General features: G+C 44.3%; 1 protein-coding gene across 1 annotated transcript; it reads right to left on the bottom strand.

The window, feature by feature from the left end:
- Positions 1-5,028: 5,028 nt before the first annotated feature.
- Positions 5,029-25,529, bottom strand: LOC141984150 (NACHT, LRR and PYD domains-containing protein 3-like). The gene is made up of 13 exons (XM_074947093.1): positions 25,360-25,529; positions 23,592-23,833; positions 21,509-21,808; positions 20,810-20,851; positions 18,633-20,316; positions 17,345-17,497; positions 12,966-13,139; positions 12,612-12,770; positions 9,192-9,314; positions 7,420-7,590; positions 6,834-7,001; positions 5,992-6,162; positions 5,029-5,801 (listed from the first exon to the last, which is right to left on the bottom strand). The coding sequence occupies exons 3-13, from the start codon at positions 21,783-21,785 to the stop codon at positions 5,624-5,626; spliced, it is 3,300 nt and encodes a 1,099-aa protein (XP_074803194.1). The 5' UTR covers positions 21,786-21,808; positions 23,592-23,833; positions 25,360-25,529; the 3' UTR covers positions 5,029-5,623.
- Between the last annotated feature and the right edge of the window lie 1,617 nt (positions 25,530-27,146).

Below are 27,146 nucleotides of genomic sequence, written 5' to 3'. Positions count from 1 at the left end.
AGTTCTAGACTTTAAGGCCAGAGGTACCAACAGAAACAGGGGAACTCCAGGTGGACAGAAACTCCAGAGGACAGTTCAAGCAGGAGGTGGCTTGTTGGCAGGTGAGTAACACACTCAGTCTATTCTGGTGGTGTCCTTGTAGACATGATGTCCTAGTAGATATGATGGCCTAGACTGCTGCCTGCCTAGCACAGCTATGCCAGAGGCTACCCCTAGAAGTGGAGCCATGCCAACTCAAGCTGTGACTTTGTCAGCCTTTGTAGCCCTGCCACCCTCTTCCCCATTTTTTCCCCAAACAAAATTTAAAACTTGGGACCTAAGCTAAACTGATAATGTCCCTTTAAATAAAACACTGTGGATGGCTGCTTTCCCTGACACTGCCTCCCACCACCCTGCTCAGGACAACCCAGGTGCCAAAATACAGCCAGAAGCACAGAGAGCGCTAACATCATTCACCACTTGTAGGCCCGATCACGTTCTTGTCACACTGCTGTAATTCTGGAGTCACCCCACTGCTTGTTCCATTCATTCAATGCTCAGTCACTCTGGAATCGTTCCAGACTTACACCCATCTCACTGGGAGTTGAACTTGGTCCTTTGTGTGTTATTTTCTTGTTGCCCTGATTCTCTCTCTTTATATTATTCATTGATACTAACCTTTATCTAGAGCAGTGGTTCTCAAACTGTGGGTCGGGACCCCAAAGCGGGTCACAACCGTGTTTTAATGGGGTTGCCAGGGCTGGCATTAGACTTGCTGTGGCCTGGGGTTTAAGCTGACGCCCGAGGGCTTCAGCCCTGAGTGGCAGGACTCAGGTTAAATGCCCACTGCCCAGAGCTGAAGCCCTTTGGCTTTGCCCCCCTGCCCAGGGCAGTGGGGCTCGGGCTTTGGCCCCCCATGACCCTCCTGGGGTCCTGTAGTAATTTTTGTTGTCAGAAGGGGGTCACGGTGCAATGAAGTTTGAGAACTGCTGGTCTAGAGCAGCAAGGGACCGTGGGAAGAACATGCTCATTGCCCTGCTTGCTACTGGGAGGATAGAACACACAGCATTGTTTAAAAACCTTCACTCCAGGAGGGCTTTAGCTGACAGAGGTTACTCACATCATGGCAAATAGCTCCCAAGGGAGACTCACATCCCTAGCTGATTTAATGCACAGTGACACGCGCATGATTAGCAAGTACAGCCTGTTAGCAGGGGTTAAGACAATTAGGCACCCCAGCTCTCCATACAGAGGGAATCTCTGTGCATGGATCACCACACCTGTCCCCACACTGCCCCGGGCCCTGCAGAGAACCCTTCTTAGGTCTGAGGATCTGTACACAGTGGGAGGGGAGGTAGGGTGGGGAGAAACACACACACACACCCGCCCCCCAACCTCGTGGGAACTCTGCTCAGAACATGACACAGCTAGGACAACATTCCTTTCTGAATGGGACGCCTTCTGATCAGGGTGCTAGAGGAAGCTGCTGACAGGGAGTCAGGGAAGAGCAGCCGGGGGCCAGGAGGCAGTGTAGAGGAACAGAGACTGCAGCAGTGGCTCTTTACGTCTGGTGACTGTCAAGGGATTTGCTGGTCCCAAGGGTGGAACCACCTGCCTATTCTGTAGGAGGAGGGAGGATAGAAACCCACAATGGAGCAATTTGACAGGAAACACTGTAAGGGGACCCTTACTGAGAATTCCTCCCACCTGGTTTTCCTGCAGGAGAGGAGGAGCTGACCCTATCATTGTTACAGAGATGTATTCATTTGCTGTTGTTTCTCACGCAGTACGGCAGGTCCCATACTGCTCTCATTAAAAGTCAATGGCAAAATACCCATTGACCTCAATGGGTGCAGGATTGGGCTTCTTGCCTGAACATCACTCCTGAGAGAGGAGGAAGATCTTTCTCCAGGATGGAGCTTGGTGGTCTCAGCATCAGAGCTGGAATCCCTAGACTCCATGAAACCTCAGGCGCCAATCACAGCAGGGGGACAAAGCCCGTTCTTGGCCTGAAGTAGATACAGTAAGTTGAGTGCACGCCCTGTGGATTTTTCAGATGGGATATTTAAAAATATCCAGTCTTTTCTCCTCTACATGGACACCAAAGGCCTGATTTTCAATGCTTAGGTGGCTTGGAATATGTGCAACTGGAGGCACGCTTCCTGCTATTGCACCTTCAAATCCCCAAATACACGCAGGCAGTCACAGTGGTTACACACAGATTAGGTCTTTGCTTGCCACTCTCCGTGCCAAAAAACAGACCCTCAAGATCTCATGACATTTTTTGGAATGGAGCTTCCCTGGTTCTCTATGGTCACTACTTTCCCTCTCTGCCCTCTTGTGCAATGTTGTGTGTGCTGTTTGATACCCTGTCTTGCATCCCCCCCCGACCCCGAGATGGACTCATTTCAGTGGTACTGTGTGTCGCATCTGTTTAAGTGGACGGCATTCCCATCCTGCTCCTAACACAGCAATCGCCCAGGGTATTGTCCAAACATACCCCTTTCCTTGGCTTTGTCTTTATTGTTCATTTAACTGACAATATAATCTCAAGATGAGCTTGGCTGTTCCTGTCTCTGCAGGACCACTTTGTTCCTATCCTTAATTCTCTTCTGCCTCAGAGATACTCTGGAATTACAGTACTTATGCTCCATAATTAGAGCTGATGGGACCCCACCTGATGGGACCCCACAGCTCTGCATCTTTCAGTGGGGTTCTACAACAGGACACCAGAGTAAGGCAGCTGAACCCTATATGCCTGTCCCAGCATCCTGTCCAGTTCCACAGCCTCTATTCACGTGATTAGTTCCATTGAGGTTAGTGGAACTAATGGGAAGAAGAGGATGAGCAGGACTCACGGTGCATTGTTTGTCATTGCTTTGGCATTCTTGGGATGAAGGCTGCTCTATGAACATGAATTATTCTTCTTAATGGCATGTACTTCAGATTATTCACTGAAATGAATAATAATAATTAGTACACTGGATAGCAGATATGAATATTGCTATAGTGCTATCGGAGAAGATTATTTACTGGTCACTCCCCTCCCCCACCCCCACGCCCCAAACACCCAAATATCTGTATTTGCTGTTTAATGGTACTTCTACTAACGATAATTCTGCCCTGTATAGTTTGCACTTTTGTAATTCTATTATAAAATTTTATATCAGGATAGAATAGAGAAATTTTTTTTAAAAAAGAACAAAAATCAATTTCATTTGCTAAGAAAAACTTCATGAACCTCTGGCTCAAAATTAAGATCTGATTTTACAAACAAACAAAAACCTTCTCTTGTTTCAAAAATGCCTTTAAAATTTTTTCAGGCTCTAAAAGCATAGGGTAGGTGCTGTATAACAGAATTATGTTTCTGAGATGAAGTGATTTAATAATTAAAACAGCATATATGAAATATAAATGAGATATTAATAAATTAAATTAAATGAAGGCTGCTGAAAGCCAATTGCCTTGTAAAAGATCTGTGATGGCTAAACTAATGAGATGTATAAAGATTAATTCAGATCCCTGTTACAGGAGGGGATTATAAATTGCTAAAATGCCACACCAGGTTACTAGGTTGTTATTGAAACTCGTGAAATACATTTAGAAGAGCCTATTAATATTAATAGTTAATGAAAAATTAGCTGCCTTGGTACATTTTAGTCCTAATCCCATTAAATGTTCCAGTTTACAAGGCATTAGAGGTCTCAGACTGTATTGATCTGCAGAGGTTATAGACTATGCTGTTTTATGAGCTGTGAGTTACAGTCAAAAGCAAAACATTAAGGAATTTATTTTTATTGTAAATATTCTTGGGTTTGATTCTTTGTAGGATTGTCTTCGCTGCAGGAACCACTGGGTGAAGTTCTATGGCCGATGTTATATGGAAGGTCAGACTAGATGACCACAATGGTCTCTTCTGGAGTTGGAATCTATGATTCTCATTGTAGCAATGTACATGGACCATGGAGAGAGGAGAATAGGTTGCAGGAGAGAAGAGTTTGGAGGAGAAACTGGGAAGTCAGTCTGTGTGCACACGGCTAGGAATGTTAAGGTGTGGCTGGAGTAATTCTATAAACAGTTGCTTTAATGAAGAGCCAGGTTAGTTTAATAAGAACGGAATCCTCATGTTATTATTCAGCACATGGTACATGAAATGCTCACACAGTATAGAATCCCAGGGAATCTAAAAATGACCTAAGATATACCAATTTTCCAGGCATTTTTTTCTAATGTGCATAACTGAGAAAAAAAATCCAAGTCTAGATCAGGCCGTACTGAGAAAACACATAGTGAGAAAGATCCACAACCATGCTGGTCACAGAGTTTATTCTGCAACATGAGTTCAAGGTGAGGCACCTTCAGAGTGGCCTTCTTACCATATGGATGTATGATAATCCCATTGGTTTCTGGGCAGCCTTGGAAAGTGAGACCCTGATCCCTGTGGCAGCATGGATCTCTAAAGGGCCCTACTGCTCATTCCTGGCTCAGTGCCCTCATGGAGACATGGGGGAATGGCCAAAAGTACAGACCAGGTGTTTGTATGAACTAACCCTGAGAGTGGCAGAATTAATTTACTGTGGGAAATCTCCATGGGCTTCTAAGGAACAAAGCTGCAAAGAGCCCACAACTCACGCCCCAGCAACATCCACCTAAAACCCATGGATGTCATATGCCCCACAAGATTTGTTCACAGGATTTTGTGAGGTCAGAGGGAGGGGGAGATGAGGCCTCATTATCTCAGTCCCAAAGGACCAGATTTTCCACTCCTTTGGTCCCCTCTGTGGGAAATAGCGGAGTGCTAGGATCATGCATGGAATATACAAGAGAGACCTAATCCAGGCCTGATCCTTGCATTAAAACACTGAATAACTGATTATTGCATGGCTATACTATTATTTCTAGTGCAGTAGCTCCTAAACTCCCATGTGAGGAATCAGGCCCCTTTGTAATAGGCACAGTATAAACAAACGACATAAAGACAGTCCCTGCCCCAGCCAGCTCACAATCTGGAAATTGGACATGAAACAGGTGATGTCTTGCATTATCCTTTAATTTTGGAACTATTTGTACTACACTGTACTGCTCAGTATTACACAAGAACCAGTAAACATTTACTCACAGGCAAGAGTTATTTGCTCTAGTTTCTTTTAGTGTAGTGAACAACCACCAGGTTGCAGCTCTGAGGAGACTGTAGTTTTCAAAGTTGCCTTCTATAAATGTCAGAACACTTGATAAGGTCATTTCTGAAATTCAGATTTCAATTTCTGGGTTTGTATAGGTGGGTTTCCGCTTGCCCCCTTTGTTCTCTCTGCCATCACCTCCGCTTGGCACCGTTTATGCCAGTCACATCAGAAAAGCCACGGGCTGGGTGAGCACGGACACTGTAACCATCTCATCCTTAGAGGTGCTCCATCCATGCTAGGGTTGAGGCTCATGGGCAGAGCTGTATAGGAAATGGTTGCACTGCTGCATCCTGTATTGCACTTTGTTCAGTGTGTAAAGAATATACTGTAAACATCCCAGTGGTTTCATTTTGGTACCTTTCCTTAGCACCATGTTTGTGTAACATACTGAAGTTCCTGAGATCAGCACCTACCTTCACAGCCAAGAAGGGAGAATTGAGTGCAGCACCTGCGACTCACAGTCAGTCTTCCTCCACCTCCTCCTCATCATGATACTTGTCCCACACGCCATAGATGTGGGCTTTGGAGGTGGATGTAAACTCATTATCATCCAAGCACAGATATTTCAGAGACAGGGTGTTTTCAATGAGTTGGATGAGCTCCTGCTCACAGTTGTTAGTGATGCCATTGTGTTCAAGGCTACGCAATAGGAAGAAAGAGGAAAGACTCGGAATCAGAGAGCTTGAAAACATAATTGCTGCCTGAAATCACTGAAACCATCATGAAAATGAAGAATTACAGAGTGCATTACGGTTTTGTAAACAACCCACCCTGGACTCTTTATGGCATCAACAAAATGAAAAGGAAAAAGAATGCAGCCTGGACATACATTAGCTTCTCAAGATGGCTCTCCTTATCTTTCAGGGCAGAGCACAAGGCTTTCACTCCACCATCTCCGAGGTGATTAAAGCTCAGGTCAAGCCAAATCAGGGTGTTCTTCCGGGAAAACAGAGAGGTGATGGCAGGAACACAGTTTTCTGTGAGGGCAGCACTTGATAAGCTGAAATAACCAGGAAAGAAAAGTTGGACTGATGTGTGTCTTCTACTCAGCTCTCAGAGGACTGGGTGCAGAAGGCCTTCACTCCGCCCTGCCTCCCCCACCCTATCCCGCCCATGCACTATCCCCAGAATCCTTCTGCCAGGAGGGAGGCAGCCTTGGCCAGCAAAAGATCTCCTATGCACACAGCAAATTCTCTGCCGGCCTTTGTCCAGCTCTTCATTTCTTAGACTATGGCACCAATCCTGCAAACACTCAGGGTAGCCACTAAGGGATTCTCCTGTCGCTGTAGTTAATCCACCTCCCTGATAGGCAGTAGCGAGGTTGATGGAAAAATTCTTCCATCGACCTAGCGCTGTCAACACTGGGGGTTAGGTCAGCTTAACTATATTGCTCAGGGGTGGGGGGGGGGGATTTTTCACACCCCTGAGAGACATAGTTAAGCCAACAATTTTCTAGCGTAGACCAGGCCACAGGCACATGCTTACCTTGCCTACCAAGAGCAGTCCCATTTAAATGGATGGTAAAGTTAAGCACATGAATAAATATTTGCAGGACCAGGGCCTATGTTAGTAACTATGCTTTGAAGCCAATGGATACCACCCTACGCGCTAGTTACAGTGCCTCATTTTCCATATCAACAGTTACACCAGAGCATCTCTCTCCAACTGTACCTCAGTTTTTCTAGGCAGCAACCTTTACTCTTCAGGCACGTTGCAAGTAGTTTAACTCCTTCATCGCCCACGGGGTTGCTCTGCAGGTCCAAGGAGACTGCCGTGTTGCAGAGGAATAGCGAGCAGATATTAGCCATGCTCTCCTGAGTTATGCTGCAAGAGCGAAGGCTTTAAAAAGAAACATACAAAGAGAAAAGATTAAACAAGCCCTGGACTGAAAGACAGCTATAGACAGAGATAGTCCAGACTTCAAACTGGAGAGGGATGACTGCTGTAGCAGATATTTTGAACTTACATGGACACCTATTTTTTAGACCCCCTACCAACCCCTGGATTTCTCATTATGAACAACTCAAGAGTAATTCCCACTGGTGAGTATTTACTGTATAAGACCTTCCTGAAAGTCAAACTGGGGGCTAGATCTTTAGCTGGTGTAAACTTCAGCCCTCAGAAACATCTAGTACGGGTCACTGCCAGAGATAGGCTACTGAACCAAATGGAGAACTGGTCTGGTCCTGGCAATTCTGGCAGATTCCTGTGTTCCTATCCTGGATACCAGGAAGATACCTTAGAAGATTCTGATCACCTCAGTGACTGAAGCTGATAATTAGTACTGTTCAGATTTTCACATATTGTTTTCATCAGCTCATCATTGATGGAATTTTCATCCAGGCACAGGGCTAGTGGAGTGAACGTGGAGGTGACCCACATGGTGAGCTCAAGAAAACACTCTTCAGGGAGACAGGCGAGGACAGCACTAGTGGAAAAAGCAGATTTTAACAATAAAAGTTATAACAATAAATAGAAACAACTCTTTTCCCACCAGTAGCACTTCTCATCTGAGGATTTCTAAACACTCTGCCAAAGTGCGTACTAGCTGGGGAAACAGAGGCACAAAGCAGTTAAGGCCAAAATATTCAAAATTGGCCACTTGTTTTGGATGCCCAACTTGGAACACTTGGGGCCGGATTTTCAGAGCAGCCAAGCACCCGCAGCCTCTTATTGACGTCAACTGGAGTTATAGGCACTTGGCTCCTCTGAAAATCAGGCCCTTCGGGGGTCTCAATCTGAGCACCCAAAAATTGAACATCCAAAAATTATAGGACACTTCTGAAAATCTTGTCATAAGTGAAAACCCATAGTCACACAGATAGTATAGCAGAGTCAGGAAGAGAACCCATAGAGGAAGAGCCAACATGATGCATGATCCTCCTTCAAGGATCTGTATAGAGCGGCCCTCCCTTGTCAAGATATGCATCATCTCCTTTCCCTCCACTTCACCAGTTAAACTGCCTTTGTCCATCCACCTCCAACAATCACCTCCATGCCATTCAGTTCCCTTGAACTCATGCTAGGCCCCTACCGTCTCCATTTTCAAGTCCCTCTTACAACACACCAGCCACACTGCTTTTAGCAAATCTTATTGATTTGTACAGAAAATCCATTTTGTTGTCCCCAGTCCCTGACCTCTGTCTACTTGTTTGTCTGCCCTTAGTCTGTGAGCTCCTCTTGTATGTCTAGAAAGCACCTAGCACAAGAGGTGAGAGAATAATGGATTTTCTGGTTCACTGGCATTTCCAAAGAACAGGGGAAAAAATAGTTTCAGATAGAGCCAAAAATAAAATTTTTAGCAAATTGAAAAGCTGGAAAAAATTATTTCAGGTTGAACAATTATTTCAGGTTTCATTCAACCCAAAATGAAACATTTTGTTTCGTTTTTGAGCATTTAACATATTTTAAAAAATAATATTAAAAGGAAATTTGAATTGAAAAGCTGTTTTAAACGAAAAAAATTAAACATTTTGTTTAGAAAATGTTGAAACAAAATATGTCAAAATGAATTGATGAAATGTTTCTGTCTCTCCAAATCTGTGTTTTCTGCCAAAAAAAAGTTTTGTTCAAACAATTTCTCCCAGCTCTACCTAGCACATCATGGGCACTTTTCTAAACAAATAATAATAATAATAATAATCTGACCAAGGAAAATAACTAAACAAACATTTTTCCTTTCTTCTCTGCCATTATTTCAGAGATGGGACTGAACTGCAAAATTTGGATCTAGATGTTGCCAAAGTTTGTGGCATTCCTGATCCTGGATTCAGGTTTACTTAATATAGTGATGGGCACAAATCATGAAGTTTGGAACCAGGTTTGAAATTCCCTGAAGTTCATGCATGGGTTTGATTCGAGTCCTTCTACAGTTTATTTTTTCCTTACAACAGTATATCGTTTATTCTCATTTGGATCTGGTATCTGTCCCTTTGTGGGTAAATATATTCAGGGGCTTCTATCTTATTACAGTGAACTACTGAAAATATTTCAAGAAAGAGCCATGAAAAAGGGGAAGGGAATATTTACATGCAGTCCTTTTTCTTTTGCTTTTTCTCTCCCGTTTTCCTTATTAAACATGGCCAGGGAAAACACTTTTTCTGTGCCTCATTCTTTCCCTTTCTCTTTTCATTCTTCTTTTTCTTTTGGAGTCTGGATAAAAGAAAGTGAACAAGATTACATTATAACTATAGAAAAGAGGTGCTAAAAGAATTACTGCATGGCTTTTCCATTTCTTCTTCCACAGCAGTTTCCATATCAATTAACCGCTCTGAGATAATCTGGTGAAAGAGGCAGTAGAAATGACATTATTTTATCAACTATTATTCATAACAATAACCTTACTTTGACTCAAGTTACAAATCTAAACAAGCGCAGCGTCTGCAAATCCTAGGGTATGATGCTTCTGTGTACGCAGCCCCAAAAATCACACTGCCCTTTTCTATCACATCGCATTGCAAACTCATGTCTAAATTGCTCTCCTTTCCCTCTCAAGTCTCTTTTAGCATTACCATTTCCCACCCACTGAATATCTCTGTTTCAGATTATTTCCCCCAGATGTATTCATTTGCATGTTTTCAAATAGAATCTCACTTGGTTATGTTTTGTCCACGTTTCTAATCTCTCTAGATCTACATTTATGTATCCCTAGACCAAATACCAACCAACCAACCCCGTATTGCTCAGATGAAGTTAAAGCTGGAAGTACATATAAGATCCTCATTAAATGTGTCAATGCCTCAAGTGCTTTAGGGGCCTAATCTGCACCTCTGGTGTCTGGGAAGACACACCAGTGGTAATGCTGTGCCCCTGGGTGGGTCATCATAAGCAAGGATCAAATCAACAACCTCTGGATCTTACAAATATAAGCTCTGGCGCCTGAGCTAAAAGATCTCGCTCTGTTAGCCCAAGAGGAAGCAGGCTTATCAACCTGGCTATGTGGGTCAGTCACCACTAAAAGGGGACAAAGCACCACACTGAATGGGCATGGGTTATATACTGCCTTAGGAGACATGCTAATGCTACAGAAGGTCAACGGGAAAGGAGTCAGTTCATGAAGAATTTACTTTGCACTGTTTGGTGGTTGTATTGGGGTACTGTCTGGCAAAGTTCATCAGCACTGTGTTGAACTAAAGGTCATTATTTAGAGCTTCTGAAGATCCTAACAAAGATCATTGCAGACCAATCGTCCTGATCAGGTGTTTTTACTTTAACGTTAAACAACCTTTCAGACGTGACTGTAAGTTCAGAAATCTGGTTCTATGCACCACATCTCAACTAGATGACTCCAAAAAACATAACTGCCCCCCACTTGATGTTCTCAAGCTAGAGGTGGACATACTACAATGCTACTTTTGGCAGCAAAACTCCAATTTGGCAACAAAATAAAACCACCTTATTCATAGATATCAAGGTCAGAAGGGACCACTATGATCATCTAGTCTGACCTCCTGCACAATGCAGGCCACAGATCTCACCCAACCAATTCCTGTGATAAACCTCTCACCTATGTCTGAGCTATTGAAGTCCTCAAATCGTGGTTTAAAGATTTCAAGGGGCAGAGAATCCTCCAGCAAGTGACCCGTGCCCCATGCTACAGAGGAAGGTGAAAAAACTCCAGGGCCTCTTCCAATCTGGAGGAAAATTCCTTCCCGACCCCAAATATGGCGATCAGCTGAACCCTGAGCATATGGGCAAGATTCACCAGCCAGATACCCAGGAAAGAATTCTCTGTAGGAACTCAGATCCCACCCCATCTAACATCCCATCACAGGACATTGGGCCTATTTACCATGAATAATTAAAGATCAATTAATTGACAAAATCATATTATCCCATCATACCATCTCCTCCATAAACTTATCGAGTTTAATCTTAAAGCCAGATAGGTCTTTTGCCCCCACTGCTTCCCTTGGAAGGCTATTCCAGAACTTCACTCCTCTGATGGTTAGAAACCTTTGTCTAATTTCAAGTCTAAACTTCCCAATGACCAGTTTATATCCATTTGTTCTTGATGGCATAGAGCTTTTGGTGGAAAAGTTAGGGCGACAAAGCAACAGTGTAGACTCTGCATTTGTTAAGTCACTGTAACTGACCTCCAGGAAGTATCCCACAATACCCGCCGTGACCACTCTGCTCACTGTTTTGAATGCCGCTGCCCTGTATCCAGCTACACAGGCATGCGTCCCTCCCCTTTCAAAACCCTGGGGAAGTGTTGGGACGTGTTGACATTCCTCAGCGTGGAGAGCTCACATAGCTACTGTCCAGCAGCTGGGCATTCTGGCTCCTGGCAGCAAACGCATTCATGCCTGGACTACAGGGCAGGGGTAGATCATCTTGGTCTGTGGGAAGAGGAAGCTGTGGGAGAACTCGGAGGGAATCACAGAATCATTAATGTGGAATCCTGCTCTCCCCAGCACTAGGAACGCTGTGGCAAGGAAGGCAGGGTAGGCTATTGCTGCGGGGTGAGGGGGGGGGAATCCTTCCCAAAGCACCCTGCAGCCCGACGCACAGTGGGATAGCTTCCCACAGTGTGCTGCTTTCTGTGTTGATGCAAGAGCTGCTAGTGTGGATGCGCTCCGCCTCCACAAGGAGCATAGTGTGGACATGCAACAGTGGTTTAATTAAAGCAGTGGCTTTATGTTGGCATAACTTGTGTTGAAAAAACTGTGTAATGTAGACAAGGCCTGAGTAAATGGATACAAATGGAGTTTGAGAGACTGTCTGATCTCTCCCTCCCTCATCCTCTGTTCTTTATATCTATTTATTCTGCAGCATTTTCCTGTGCTAGTTCCTTTTCCCCTTTCTTTGGGAATTAAATGAGTTCCAGAGTCTGAGAGTGCTGAGAACTGGAAATAAATGGGGGGTTGCCATGACAACAATTAGCCAGGAAAAGCAGGAATTAATTGCCCTGATTTGATCCTGAAAAAAATACACGAGGCTTGGTGAGGAAAGTGGCGTCTGGGCCAATCAGGGCAGGGGTATGTTGTAGTCTGAAACAGGGGTGCCTTATGTATGAGGGTCAGGCTGAAGTCTGTGAACTGGGACTGCTACCGTATGAACTAAAACCAGGATAATCAGACCAGGAAGTTGAGAGCAGGATACTGGAACTTTTAGGCAGTCCATTTTCATGCTGAATGCTACAGGCATTCTGAATCTGGATGCTGCGACTGTTAACCCTCATGTTCTGAGACCAAATCTGAGATGATGGCACACTGAAACGCCTGGTTGTGAAACCCAAATTTCAATCTCTCCATTTTTTTTAGGCTTTGGCTATGTGCTGTCTTAGTTCAGGGAAGGATGAAAATACATGTAAACTCTCTATAAAGAAAGCCCCTGTGACGTTGTTTTATTAAAGCTAGATCCACTTCTTGATGTCCCAGTGACACTCCCCCATGCTACATATTATTTCAACAAGAGACAAAGGAAGATGAATCAATTAAAATGTACCTTTTGCCACTCTTCTCCTCATCCTTTGCCTCGTATCCAAAGTGTATTTCATCCTCCTCATACCTTCGGAATAAGAGGAATTTTCTCGGGCTACGGTGAGTAGCAAGATGTTGGCAGATGTCCTGGAAAGCCTGGAGTCTGGGGTTCTCAATGTTGAAGCTTGGCAGAAAATAAAATTGAATCAAACCATCTGTAAACACCTTCCTGACCCTCACAAGATGACCTGCCTCGGTCCTTAAGTATGAAATTGAAATAAATGGATGCTTATCATCAGGAAGAACCTGGCTCAGTTTCTATGAGAGGAAGGATATGGTAAGTCTGTCTGATAACTTGAAATGACAAATGTCCATTTACCCCACTGATTCCAGTCTGCAGTCCGAGTCCAGAAGACTATTCTTCAGGCTTTTTACAAATTCCTCGCTTCCCTGAATCCTATTCACATCAAGGGCGACAATGCCAGGGTGAGCTGGAATAACGTGGTCACAAATCGCAATGGCAGTGTCTTCAGGAAGGTTATCTAAAGTTATTCTGTAAGCAGAATGAGATCACCTTGCTTAGAGGTTTTAACAGAGTAGGAAAATAAAATGAGATGTCAGGACAAAACCAGTCTGATCTCCACTTGGCTAATACAAAACTGAATGGTTTTACTGCTCAGAGGTGACCAGCAAAGGAATAGGAAGGGGTGGAGGGGAGGAGAATTGGGCTAGTGGCCTTCAAAAAAATTTTTTTGTATATGAAAGAGACCCATATGGTGTTTTGAAATGAAAAATGTTTTTTTCTGTTATGACATCAAAATTTAGATCTTGTCTACCCAATTCTTCCTCTAAGATTCTATGGTCAATTGGAGTGCTGTTAGCCTTATGCCATTAAAGACACCATGCAAGTGAAAACTCATTGAGAGAGGAAGTGACTTTTTTAAAAATTCAGGTTAATAAAAGTACAGACTTTTAACTAACAGCTATTTAATTCAAACCCAGAGACACATGCGCAAGCAAACTTCTCTTTGTTAATACCCCAGTCCCACCAAGCAAGGGCTGAAAGGAATCACTATCCATATCTCTGAGACCTCCAATGGGTCCATCCACCAAAACCTGAGAAGAACTAGATCTGATATTTGGATAGTTCCAAAATAAATGCAAGCATAGGAAAAAAATCCAAATGCACTTTTTTGGAAAAATAGGGCACAAGTCCAATTTTTCTTTTCCTTTTCAAGAAGGTCACCTCTAACACCATCATATGCATTCACTACAAAGACAAATAAAATAAAATGATGACTTAGAATACCACTTCTTTTAGACACAACAAATCCTGCATCTTGGCAGCTGGCTAGACTAGATGACCCTTGAGGTCCCTTCTAAACCTACAGTTCTATGATTCTTTACGTTGCTCTGCTATTCAAAACAGCTCTGTGATCTTGATGAGACCAACACTAGCTAGGCATGACATTCACCCCTGTGCATAGGAATGAGGAGGTGCACAGGATTCATGCTGGCTCCCTGCATGGGGTGGGAATTTCACTGACTGAGTGAACATGCAGCAAGCTATGACACAGCAACTGTACCCCACCAGGGTACGTTGCATTTGAGGAAGGCCATTAGAAACGCTGAGCCTTATCAAGTTGTGATGCATTGGCAGAATTAAGATGGGGTTGTCAACTGGGACTAGTGCCTGATAAACTTTGTCATGAACTAGGCATCCCATTAAAATACAGTGATGATAACATGTAGCACTTACATATATGGAGCTTTCCATCATGAACACACTTCACGGGCATTAATCTTCATGACAGATCCATCTCATGTTATGGATAAATCAAAATGGCGACAGTGAGGTTAAGCAACTTGCCCAGGGCCCCTTGCAGTGATTCAGCAGCAGCGCTGGGATCAGAACTCAGGAGTTCACTGGGTGAAATTCTCCCCTATGCAGAGGGCCAGCATAAGGTCTACACCTCAAGTAAATCCTATCTAAACCCACCAAAATAAGGCTTCAGTGGAATTACATGGTGCACTAATCTAGGGCTGTCCCTTTGCATACAGAGGTGAGTTTATCATAGAAATGGAGGACTGGAAGGAACCTCAATAGGCCACCTAGTCCAGTCTCTTGCACTGAGGTAGGACTAAGTCTTATCTAGACCATCCATGACAAGTGTTTGTCTAACCTGTTCTTAAAAATCTCCAATGATGGAAATTCCACATCCTCCCTAGACAATTTATTCCAGAGCTCAACTACCCGTACAGTTGGCAGGTTTCTCTTAATGTTTAACCTAAATCTCCCCTGCTGCAATTTAAGCCCATTACTTCTTGTCCTGTCCTTAGTGGTAAAGGAGAACAATTTATCACCCTCCTCTTTATAACACCTTTACATACTTGAAGGGTGTTATGTCCCCCCTCAGCCTTCTCTTCTTGAGACTAAACAAGCCCATTTATTTTTCAATCTTTCCTCATAGGCCATGTTTTCTAGACCCTGAATCGTTTTTGTTGCTCTCCTCTGGACTTTCTCCAATTTGTCCACATCTTTCCCAAAGTATGGTGACCAGAACTGGACACAATACTACAACTGAGTCTTTATCAGTGCTGAGTAGAGTGGAAGAATTATTTTTTGTGTCTTGCTTACAACAGTCCTGCAAATACATCCCAGAATTATGTTCACTTTTTTTGCAGCAGTATTACATTGTTGACTCGTATTTAGTTTGTGATCCACTATAATCCCCAGATCCCTTTTTGCAGTCTTCCTTCCTAGGCAATCATTTCCCCTATATTTATGCAACTGATTATTCCTGCCTAAGTGCAGTACTTTGCATTTGTCCTTATTGAATTTCATCCTATTTATTTCAGACCATTACTTCAGTTTGTCAAGATCAATTTGAATTCTAAACCTGTCCTCCAAAGCACTTGCAACCCCTCCCAGCTTGGAATTGTCCATAAACTTTATAAGTGTACTCCATTATCCAAATCAGTTATGAAGATATTGAATAGACCAGACCTAGGACAAATCCCTGCAGGACCCCACTTGATACGCCCTTCGAGCTTGATTGTGAACCACTGACGAATGAGTACGCTTTTCTAACCAGTTGTGCGCCCACCTTATAGCTCCATCTAGGCTGTATTTCCCTAGTTTGTTTATGAGAAAGTCATGTGAGACAGCATCAAAAGACTTATTAAAGTCAAGATATACCACATCTATGGCTCTTCCCCCATCCACAAGGCTTGTTACCCTGTCAAAGAAGGATATTAGGTTAGTTTGACATGATTTGCTCTTGACAAATCCATGTTGACTGTTACTTATCACATTTTCTAGGTGTTTGCAAATTGATTATTTGCTCATCTTTCTGGGTACTGAAGTTAAGATGACTGGTCTATAATTCCCTGGGTTGTCCTTATTCCCCTTTTTGTAGATTAGCACTATATTTGCCCTTTTCCAGTCCTCTGGGATCTATCCTGTCTTCCACAAATTCTCAGAGATAATCGCTAATGGCTCAGAGATCTCTTTAGTGCTGTAGGACGTATTTCATCAGGCCCTTTCAACTTGAAGCCATTTAAGGGCTTGTCTTCACATACAATGCTACAGCGGCGCAGCTGCACTGATGTAGCATTTTAGTGAAGATGTTACTATGCCAACAGGAGAGCTTCTCCCGTTGGTGTCGTTAACCCACCTGCCCGAGAGGCGGTAGCTATGTCAACAGGAGAAGCTATCCCGTTGACATAATGCTGTCAACACGGGGGTTAGGTTCATATAACTGTGTTGCTCAGGAGTGTAGATTTTTCACACTCTGAGCAATGTAATTATACTGATATAGGCCTGTAGTGTAGACCTGGCCTAAATTATCTAAGTAATTCTTAACTTGCTCGTTCCTATTTTAGCCTCAGATTCTACACCATTTACACTGAAGTTCCTTAGGTTAATCATCCAATCACTGCTAACCTTTTTGTTGAAAACTGAAACAAAAACAAAAAAAAAAAGGCATTTAACACTTCAGCCATTGCTGTATTTTCTGTTATTATCTTTCCTTCCTCGTTGAGTAATGAAGCTACCCTGTCCTTGGTCTTCTTCTGGCTTCTCAAGTAGTTATCCCAGTTTAATCTCGTTTTTTGCCTTGGCCTTTCTAATTTTGTCCCTTACATCCTTGAGTTTTAATTTTATATTCATCTCTCATAATTGACCAAGTTTCCACTTTTTGTATAACTCTTTTGAGTTTCAGGTTGTTGAAGATCTGGTTAAGCCAGAGCAGCCTCTTATCTTACTTCCTATCTCTTCTATGCACTGGGATAGTTTGCTCTTGTGTCCTTAATAATATCTCTTCAAAAAGCCGCTAACTCTCCTGTACTTTTTTCCCTTTAGACTTCTTCCTATGGGATCTCACCTACCAATTCTCTGAGTTTTCTAATGTCTGCCTTCTTATGGTCCATTGTCTTTATTCTGCTGTTTGCCCTCCTACCATTCTTAGAATCATGAATTTAATTTCACGATCACTTTTATCCCACATGAGTGTGAAAGGGAAAGGCTAGGTCCTACTATCCACTGCTGAACTGGGAAGTACACTATTGCTGGCCTCTCTTTCAACTCTCTTGCCATCAGATATCAAAGGAGCACAACTATCCTGCTCTGGCTGCCTTTTATAGAAATAGCATATGATTCTACATTCACTGTCCAAAGCCATACTGCAGTGTTTGCCGCTAATGATTTCTCTCTCTAGATTGTCTCTTGGAGTGAGCAAGACAAATAGTTGTATTTACGTGCAAGGGTCCCTTTCACAGCTTGCTTCCACTGTAAAATACATTTCATCTTCTTCTTCGTGCTCCACGTGCAATCTGGTCATTCTAAGCTTTTCTGAAAGGTAAGCACACACTTTGTGTACCGTAGACAATGAGATTCCAGAGGCATTCAAACTATAGGGAGAAAAACAGATTTAGCAGTGTTAGTATCTATACCGGAGGCTACAGGAGTAGATGCTCTGCTAATCAGGAAGACCATTCAGCATGGAGACGGATGTTATCACAGGAATGATTGCAATAGACTCCCATGGAGTTTTGGTCTAGAGTACAGTATGTAGTAGTCTTATATTAGATACAGAAAATATCAGAGTGAAGGAGCACTGCACAGTATTTAGTTTATTAATTAACAATTGGATCTGGGCTGAGTAGAGAGACTGAGGAGCTGATGATACCCCATGATGGGACCAGAAGAGGCAGGAGTCCTGGTCGGGGTAAGGGATTGGGAGGAGGAGGACATGGAACTTGGGGGTTACAGAAAAGAAGCAGGAGGATAGGCATTGGAGCTGCAGTGCTATTTGGGAAGAGAGAAGGGTAAGGCTGGGAAGGAAAGGAGGAGGATTTAGTTGGGCTGGGATGAAGGACGAGCAGTGCAGACAAGTGAAGAGAAGAAGATGGCAGATATTTGAATATGTTTGGATAAGGGTCTTAATATGAAGCTCTCTGAAGAGAGACTAAAAATGACACTGAGGCTTTCCATGCTTACTGTCTCTCAATGAATATGTCTACACTGCAGCTGGGAGTGTGTCCCTCAGCCCAGTAGACAGGCACATGCTAGCTTCTCTCAAGCTAGCATGCCAAAAATAGCAATGTTGACATTGGGACATAGGTAGCGGCATGAGCTAGTCCCCCAAGAATGGGCCCAGAGAGGCAGCGGGCTTGGATACTTTGCTAATATTAGCGCAGGAGCACGAGCAGAGCTGGTGTATTGTCTGGATGTTTCCAACTCCAAAGTGGACATACCCAAGGAGTCCAGATGCGGGGAGGCGCTGTTTAACTGCAAACCCTGAAAACTCAGCTTATGCTGTGAGGTTCCTTGCTGGCTCATATATAATGGCAAGTAACAAGGATTTTTCAGGCCAAACTTTGCCGTGTGTTTCACCTTCACAACGTTATTGGGCCCGATTCTGACCTCACTTATAGCAGTGTAACTCCACTGGCTTCTGTGAAGTTACTCCTTGTTCACACTGAGACAAGTGAGATCAGAATATTGTGAACTCCGCTAAAGTTTGGTCACATTGATGGTACTTACTGGATCTGTTTGCATTTCCCTAGCAACGGAACCAGTTTGATCATGTCTCTCTCTTTCAGACTGCCCAATTTCAGCAGATTGAATTCCTTGGCATGCTGCAGACTGTACAGTATCACCTGTTGGTCATCCTGCCCTAGATTGTTCTCCAGGAAGACCACTTCCTTGATCTCCTCTAAAGCACTTATGACAAACTCCTCATCCTGAATCTCAAACAAACAATGCAACAGCTCCAGGAGGAGATGGTTCTGGTCGCCCTGTTCCTGGCAAATAAGAAGCGCCTTCTTAGTCCATTTCAGAAGCTCATTCTTTGAAATGCCCATGCAGGTTTCATAGTACCTTTTCAAAGGCTTTAGTGACTTGTCGTTGTTCAATCCAAACAGAAAGCGAACAGTTAAGATCAAATGGCTTTTATTCTCCACAAAGGCTTCTTTCAGGAGCTCAGAAGCTTTCTCCTTGTTCCAGAAGGTGAACAAGGCGGCAAACAGCTCCTGAACTGTCAAATGGACAAAGCTATAGATAGTTTCCACAAAAATGTCTGCCTGCAGCAATTCCGTGAGGAAAGTTGATGGACCTTTTGACACCTCCAAGTTACACTTTCTCAGCGTGCTCTCATCAAACAGCACTTTCTGGTCCCTCACACCGGCATAGGCCAATGATCCAAGATTGTGAAAAAGGTCTTGTGTGGATGTCTGTGCACGACCATGGGACTGCAATAAAGTAGCCACAAAATAGGTAAATATTTCGGTGGTTGTGCTCACCTTCTGATCGAGCGCTTCGCTATGCCTCAATCGAAGGCTCAGGGTTGTACAGACAATCCAGCAGATGAGGGGGATGAAACACATGGTGAACACTACATCATTTTCTTGGATATAACTGTAGGCAAAGGCTGCTTTCTCTTCATCTTTGAAAAACTTCTTGAAAAACTCCTTTCTGTCTTCCTCCAAGAAGCCCACTATCTCTGCCCAGAGGTCACCTTGCATATGGGTCTCCAGCATTCCTACGGCTAAGGGTCTTGTTGTGACAAGAAGGCATGCTTCTGAAAGGCTCTTGCTGCTGAGGAGACTTTCTACCACAGCTGCTGCTGTTGAGTGAGGTGTGTTCAAATCACAGGATAAGCTTTTACTTTTATCATAATCCTCAGGAAACCTGAGTTCATCAAAGCCATCGATGACAAACAAGACTTTATCTGGGCAAGACAAAATTTCCCCTATCTCTGGCTTTGGATGTCCCCAGTTTTGTAAAATTAATTGAGCTAGGCTCAGTTTTTCTGTTCTTTGGTTCAGCTCCCTGCAGCTCCAATGAAAAATATAATCAAATCTGCCCTGGTAAAGCCTGCCAGATGACCAATCATACATAATTTTGCTAACTGTAGCAGTCTTTCCAATCCCTGCTATTCCTTGTAAGATCACTTTTCTGGTTATTGTGCCATCTGATAATGTGTCAAAAAGATCTTCCACATTAACATGGGAGTCCGCAAAGCTGCTCGGCTTCCTCATGATCTCCATGTGTCTTTTTCCTCTAGACAGTAGCTCATGTTCTTTATCTTCTGCTTGATGGTGTTTTTTTACTATAAAGAGCTTTGTGTAGCGGTCTTCCAAAGACACCCATTCTCCTGGCCTGGAATTATAATCCCTCACTCTTCTAAATTTTTCCTTCACGGAGGCCACATAGTTCGCTCTGTGGTCTGGAAAAGAGAAGAGAACAGTTTATCAGTACTCTGGTCTATTTAAGAACATATCCTTAAATATATCAATATGACAGAAACAGTCATTTTTAGTGGACATTTTACAGTAAAGATGGCTTAATCTGCAAAGCTCAGACGTGGATCCAATTTCCTTACAGTTCAGAGATCTTCCCAAAATCCATTTCAGATTTACACCTAGACAAACTGTACTGTGCAAATACCTGGCATGTCTGGGTCCAGTGGAACTCTCTTAGAGAAAAGCCATTTTGTTTCCACTGAACCACTTCAGTCTAAGAGGAAGTTTCAGTTTAAGCAGACTTGGGAGCTGCACATTTTGATGTATTCTGACCTTCCATTTTACTTTATTGTAAATGGAGTTGCACTGAATTCAAGCACATTCACGCAAGTGCCACTGTATTTCATATCACTTTGTTGGTTCTTGGTGTTAAAACAAAAATAGGCTAGTGCACAAACTGCTGGGGCAGTGACTTACCGATGTCAGGGGGCTTTACAGAAACAGGTCTGGTTTTCCATACTGAAAGAAAAGACACATTTTATCATGTCTTGATTCCTGGACATGCTCTCAACAGAGTATATATGTCATATCTATGATAACTCTATAATGATACAGACATATGGGCCCAGAGCCGCAGCTGTGTCTAAAAAATACACGGTGCAATCCAGCAAGGAGTTTGTCATGCTGGCCCTTAAGACCATCTTCAATTAGGGATTGTTAGGGTTCAAGGAAGCCCCAGCCAAAATGTTCATTAGCAGCCAGGAGCAGAGGTAGCCTAGGAGCCACTATTGCATTCTGTCTAGGTTCTAATACCTCCCTCATCATCACAGCATCAGAGCATCTTCCAGTAGTGCATTGAGATGGCTAACATCTCCCATGTGTGGTTCGTTCTCTCTCTCTCATCTTCTCTCTAGGGGGAAGCTGGATGTGCAGTGGAGTGTTTTGTTTTGGGGGATTTGTTTTTTAAACATAGACATTGCTATGTGTTTATACTGGAGAAGGCAAGGCTCTGTGCCCCTGAAGGATCACCCTACACCAGGACAATCTCCTGTGGCTTTAGGGCCACCTTGCACCAGGACTGCAATGCCACAGGGCTGCCACAGAATCCAGCTCCTACCTTTCATCTCTATCTATACTTACAGACAGGGGCTAGATATCATCCTAATCACCACCCACCTTCAGCTGACTTTCTTCTCAACCTTTCAGCCAGATCCTTATCATTGATGTGATCCAGCACATTTATCACCACCTCCACAGCATACTCCTCTTGGTAGTATCTAATCAGCAGATCAACCATGTCTGTTACATCAGCTTTCTCCAGACGTCCCTTGGGAATGTTTGCATAGCCCTTCCTCAGTTCAGTGTCACCGAGTTTCAATTTAAACTTCTTTCTCTGTTCCTCTACCAGCTCCTCCAAGATCATCAGCAGGATGTCTTGGTACGTTTCCGTCATTGCACCCAATGAAGGTCAGTTGCCTTAAAGAAAATAAGGTAATTGAAAAAAAAAAAAAACCCACATAACAGTGTGGACCTAGCAAGCTGATGAAGGCTACAGTCATCCTGATGAGTCACACTAGAAATAAACAGATCCTCAGCTGGCCTAAATCTCTGTGGACTTTAGTGTAGCTATGCCCATTTACACCAGTCAGGGACTGTCCCTGAATGCACGGAATGCACCACAAAGTGCAGTATACACAATCATCCAAATGGTGCCATAACACATGGGAGATCTGAATGGTTCTGGAGGCTCAGTGGTTTGTCACATACCCTGGGGCACAACAAAATGCGGAATCCCAGGAACATTAGAAAGGGAGCAAAAGCATGATGTGGAATCTCCATCCTTAGAGATTTTTAAGGCCTGGCTTGACAAAGCCCTGGCTGGGATGATTTAGTTGGGGATTAGGTCCTGCGTTGAGCAGGGAGTTGGACTAGATGACCTCCTGAGGTCTCTTCCAACCCTAATCATCTATGATTCTATGATCCAACGATACCTGCTAGGCCCCAGCCAGCAAAGAGAGTCAAGCCTGTAGGGGACTGTTTCAAAGGGAGAACTGATTTACTGCACGATGTTCAGCTGGTTCTCATACTATCCAAATCAATTGGCTTATACCTCCTTTTGGGGATGGCAGTGTTATCTAATGGTTAGAGGATGGGTCTGGGAGTCAGGAGACCTGACTTTTAGTTGAGATTCTGCTACTGGTTTAACATGGGAGTCTGGGCCAGTCAGCTAAATGCTGTACCTCTGTGTATAAAATGGGGATAGTAATCCTTACCTACCTTTGTAAAGTGCTGTGAGATCTTTGGTTGAGAAGCTCTGTGTATAAGTGCTAAGTATGATTACTAAGGATACGATTCTGTCATGAAAGTCACGGATTCCGTGACTTTCTGGGACCTCTGGGACTTCTTCTGGGGCAGGGCCAGAGCAACTGTCAGCCTCAGGGCTGCCGGAGGAGTGGCCCCAGGGCTGAAGCAGCAACCAGGATTGGGTCAGCCCCCATAGCGCTGGAGCAGCGGCTGTCAGCCCCTGCCACAAAGCAGCGGCAAGGCTGGAGCAGATGGCCAGTGGTCAGCCCCAGGGCCAGCAGAGCAGCGACCCTTGGACCACCAGAGCTGCTGGTTGGCCCCAGACTCCTGGAGCAGTGGCCCCAGGGATGAAGCAGTGGCTGTGGTTGGGTCAGCCTCCTTTGGGCTGGAGTAGTAGTGGGGCAAGGGAAATTTAGGTTAGCTGTTAGGAAGAACTTTCTAACAATAAGGATAGTAAATTCTGGAATACGCTTCCAAGGGAAGCTCTGGAATCGCCTTCCTTGGAGATTCTTAAGAACAGGTTGTTCAAACACCCGTGAGAGATAGTCTAAGGTTTACTTGGTCCTGCCTCAGCACAGGGGGGCTGGACTTGAGGGCCTCTTGAGGTCCCTTCCAACCCTTCATTTGTATGACTCTATGGTCAGAGTGAACAGAGAAACCTGGTTTTACTTTAGGTTGTATGCCCAAAAAATAAATCATGAGTGCTTTGGGTTCAGGGTTTATTTTATCTGAACCACCAGTCCTATGGCCTCAGATCAGGTTCTGATTTTGTCCTGTTTCTATAAGAAAGAAAAGAGGCTGTGCTGAATTCTTATAATCCATGGGGAACCTCAGTCGCTCCTTTAAAAATCTGATTGGGGCTGGAGGGGGAAATTACAGCTGAGATAATACAGCAAGATTCACACACAACTCACTGGAGAGAACCAGGGGGTGCATCCAAGAAACAGCCACTTACTGTACAGGTCACGAGATGCGTGTTTTCACCACCGGAAAGAACTCCAAATGAAAATGAAATTTGCCAGCTCAGCAACCATTGAGTTTTATTTCCTCAGAATAACAAAGCTGAAGATGCATTCTCCTCTCATGCTGCTGGCAATCAGGAATAATTCCACTGAAGTCAATGGGTTATGTGAGTGTAAAACCAGTGGGGGCGAGAGAAGAGTCAGGCCCAAAGCGTTTCAGGCAGCTGGCTCAGTGCTGGGAAAGGTCAAAAGACAGTTTATCATATTTCGAAGGCAAAACAACAAATCCTTAATTCTACAGAGTTGTTGAAAGATGGATAAACATAATCATTTCCTAGATTTCATATGGTTAGTAGAATTAATGCAAGTAGCAATAAGAATAATTATATTCATTTATACTGAAAAGGGATCTTAATACAGAGTAAATGAAAGAATAAAAACGTTAAATAAATCACTTTGTTTTCCATCCAGCCACCCCATCTCTGATGAGTCCCTCAGCAGCCAAGCTGTATCTTTGTACTCGTATTCTAGAAAAGTATTCAGAGCATACACTATTATAAAGCCTAGCAGCTAGGGCACAGGCCTCCAAAGCAGGCCGGCGGGGGGGGGGGTATGAGGGTGGAGAATAGGGTGACCAGATGTCCCAATTTTATAGCGATAGTCCCGATATTTGGGACTTTTTTTAATATGGGCTCCTATTATACTCCCCTCCCCACCCCCGTCCCGATTTTTCACACTGGCTATCTGGTCACCCTAGTGGAGAAGGATATATTGGCCAAAACCCACCTAGGGGTAGTTTAACAGACCAAGGACACTACACCAAAGGCCCTGCCTATGGGTTGGAGGTGATATGGGCATCACCCTGCACAGCTCCTCTGAACAATCGCATTTGTTTGGGCTGTGCACAGGGACCAAGATATATCTGTGAAACATAATATTCTCCCTTCCCACCTTCCCTCTGCACTCTCCGTCTGGGGTGACCCTAAGATTCTGCTTGGAATACAATCTTCAGACTCTTCAAAGAATTAGAATAGGGCATCCCCAAGCCAATTTCAGCATAATTGTTACAGGATAGATTAGTGATTGCTGTTGGGCTGTATATTCTCTGAATAGGAAAGGAGCAGCCCTCTTCAGTTTTACATGCCTGCTGCAATATTTGTCATGAAATCAGAAGAATTGTGACATCCAATCTGTATAGCGAAAGCCGAGAAACTGAACAGACTTACTGCCTTAGAGACTTAAAAACTTTTACATTATTTAATGCAGAGGCTAGAGACAGTCCCAGAGCAAAAGCCCAGATCCAAACACCCCCATAGCTGAATGTCATGATAAGCCTCTTGTCTCTACCCTGGACTGAATCAAAACCCTGGATCTGAACACCCCCATACTCTGACGAGGTTTGGATCTGCAGCTGAACTTTGTAGCTCAAACCCATCTACAGTTTTTACCTTCTCTTACGCAAGTTACTGATGCTGTTAAACACAGAAAGCACAGCACATTTTGAAAAGCACAAACGCACTACATCTTGGGAAAGCCGTATCTTCACTGAAATGCACCAAAGCCAGAAACATAGTTCTGATTCTACATTCCCTACCTTCTCAATGGAATGAGGAGTCTAACCGGAACTGGAAATGATCAAGCTCTGCTTCTGTAAAGGATCTTAAGGCTGTTAGAAGCATTTTAAGAAAAAGATGAGATCTCAGACCCCCTGCTTTGCTTGGATCTAATCTCACTTCTGCACAAGCCAGACAGAAAATTTACCTTTCGAATTTCCTTCAGCATGGGAAGAACAAGCGACTCATGTGTGAAATCCTCACCCAGCCCAAACAAACAAAGATTTCCCTGTCCGTCTGTCCACATCAGTAAGTTTTTTTATGCTTCCCCCTCCCCCCTCTTTAGGAGCCTGTTTTCCTTTCTCTTTCAGCTGTTTCACTTTCAACCCTTGCACCATCTGCTGGCTGGCTTCTGCCACATTGCAGAGCCTCTTGTCAGCTGAACACCAGGAAGGAGAGTGTCACTTTGTAAGGAGAGTGGTCACTTTGGATAGGCTATTACCAGCAGGAGAGTGAGTTTGTGTGTGTATGGGGGTGGGGGGGGTGTGAGAAAAGCTGTATTTGTGCTGGAAATGGCCCACCTTGATTTTCATGCACGTTGTAAGGAGAGTTTGTGTGTGTGGTTTTTGGAGGGGGGTGAGGGGGTGAGAGAACCTGGATTCCTGCAGGAAATGGCCCACCTTGATTATCATACACATTGTGAAGAGAGTGCTCACTTTGGATGGGCTATTACCAGCAAGAGAGTGAGTTTGTCTGTGGGGGGGGGCGGAGGGTGAGAAAACCTGGATTTGTGCTGGAAATGGCCCATCTTGATGATCACTTTAGATAAGCTATTACCAGCAGGAGAGTGGGGTGGGAGGAGGTATTGTTTCATGGTGTCTGTGTATATAATAATGTATTCTGCAATTTCCACAGTATGCATCCGATGAAGTGAGCTGTAGCTCACGAAAGCTTATGCTCAAATAAATTGGTTAGTCTCTAAGGTGCCACAAGTACTCCTTTTCTTTTTACCAGGAAGTCTGTTTATTTCAAATGTATTTTGTGGCTGGCTACAAATTTTAGCTATTTTGGGCCAAGTGGGAGAGTGAATTTAAAAGCCAAAGGGTCAGTGTAAAAACTGCTGTGCCAGCAGTCACCTGTCTTTCAAAATCTAGGGGCTGCAGCCTGGGAGCCGCTGCCGATCACATCTGTGGCAGCACTACATGGGAAGAGATGCAATCTATCTATAGCAGGGGTGGCCAAACTTACTGACCCTCTGAGCCGCATATGACAATCTTCAGACGTTCGAGAGCCGGGGCACACCTGCCGGGGCTTCAGCCACATGGGAGGCACCTGCTGGGGCCCAGGGCTTCAGCCCCACTCCTGCTGAAGCCCTGTGAACCAGTTTGCGGACTCCATGGGTGCTCCAGGGCTGGAGCACCCACGCAGAAAAATTAGCAGGTTCTCAGCACCCACTGGTAGCCAAGCTCCTCCCTCTCCCCCGCACCGATGGCCCCGCTGATCACTCTACCCCCTCCCTCACAGCGTCTCCCACCCGCCACAAACAGCTGTTTTGCAGCATACAGGTCAGCTCCAGGAGGGAGAGGGAGAAGCGGGAATGCAGTGTGCTCGGGGGAGGGGGTGGAAAGGAGGGGCGAGGTCTTGGGGGGCAGGGGTGGAGTGGGGGCAGGGCCTGGGTGGAGGTCGAATACCCCCCGTGTATAGGGGAAGCTGGAGTCTATGCCATGAACCCCTCCCCTGCTTGTTGGAGGACAGGATACTTGGCTAGATGGACCTTTGGTCTGACCCAGTATGGCAGTTCTTAAAAGCCCCTAGCCCCACCAGCCCACCACAGGGCAGAAGCCCCAAGCTCTGCCCTCCCCCTCCCAGTCTGGTAGGCAGAGAATAGGGGGGTGGGAAGTGGGGAGCTCCGTGAACCGCATTCTATCTGTAGAAGAGCCACATGCAGCTCTTGAGCCGCAGTTTGGCCACCCCGATCTATAGAATAACTACGGT

This window comes from Natator depressus, chromosome 3 (assembly GCF_965152275.1).
Source record: "Natator depressus isolate rNatDep1 chromosome 3, rNatDep2.hap1, whole genome shotgun sequence".
NCBI classification, from domain to species: Eukaryota; Metazoa; Chordata; order Testudines; family Cheloniidae; genus Natator; species Natator depressus.
The sequence above is the reverse complement of the archived record's forward strand: the minus strand, read 5'-3'. Positions and strand labels throughout refer to the sequence as shown.

What these genes read in the sequence shown, in the direction of transcription:
- LOC141984150 (XM_074947093.1), bottom strand. Translation starts at nt 21,785, where the DNA reads ATGACGGAAACGTACCAAGACATCCTGCTGATGATCTTGGAGGAGCTG. An exon ending in GAGAAGAAAGTCAGCTGAAG is followed by an intron (nt 20,852 to 21,508) that starts GTGGGTGGTGAT and finishes CTTTTCTTTCAG; the next exon opens with TATGGAAAACCAGACCTGTT. An exon ending in GAGGAGAAGAGTGGCAAAAG is followed by an intron (nt 9,315 to 12,611) that starts GTACATTTTAAT and finishes TCTTTTATCCAG; the next exon opens with ACTCCAAAAGAAAAAGAAGA.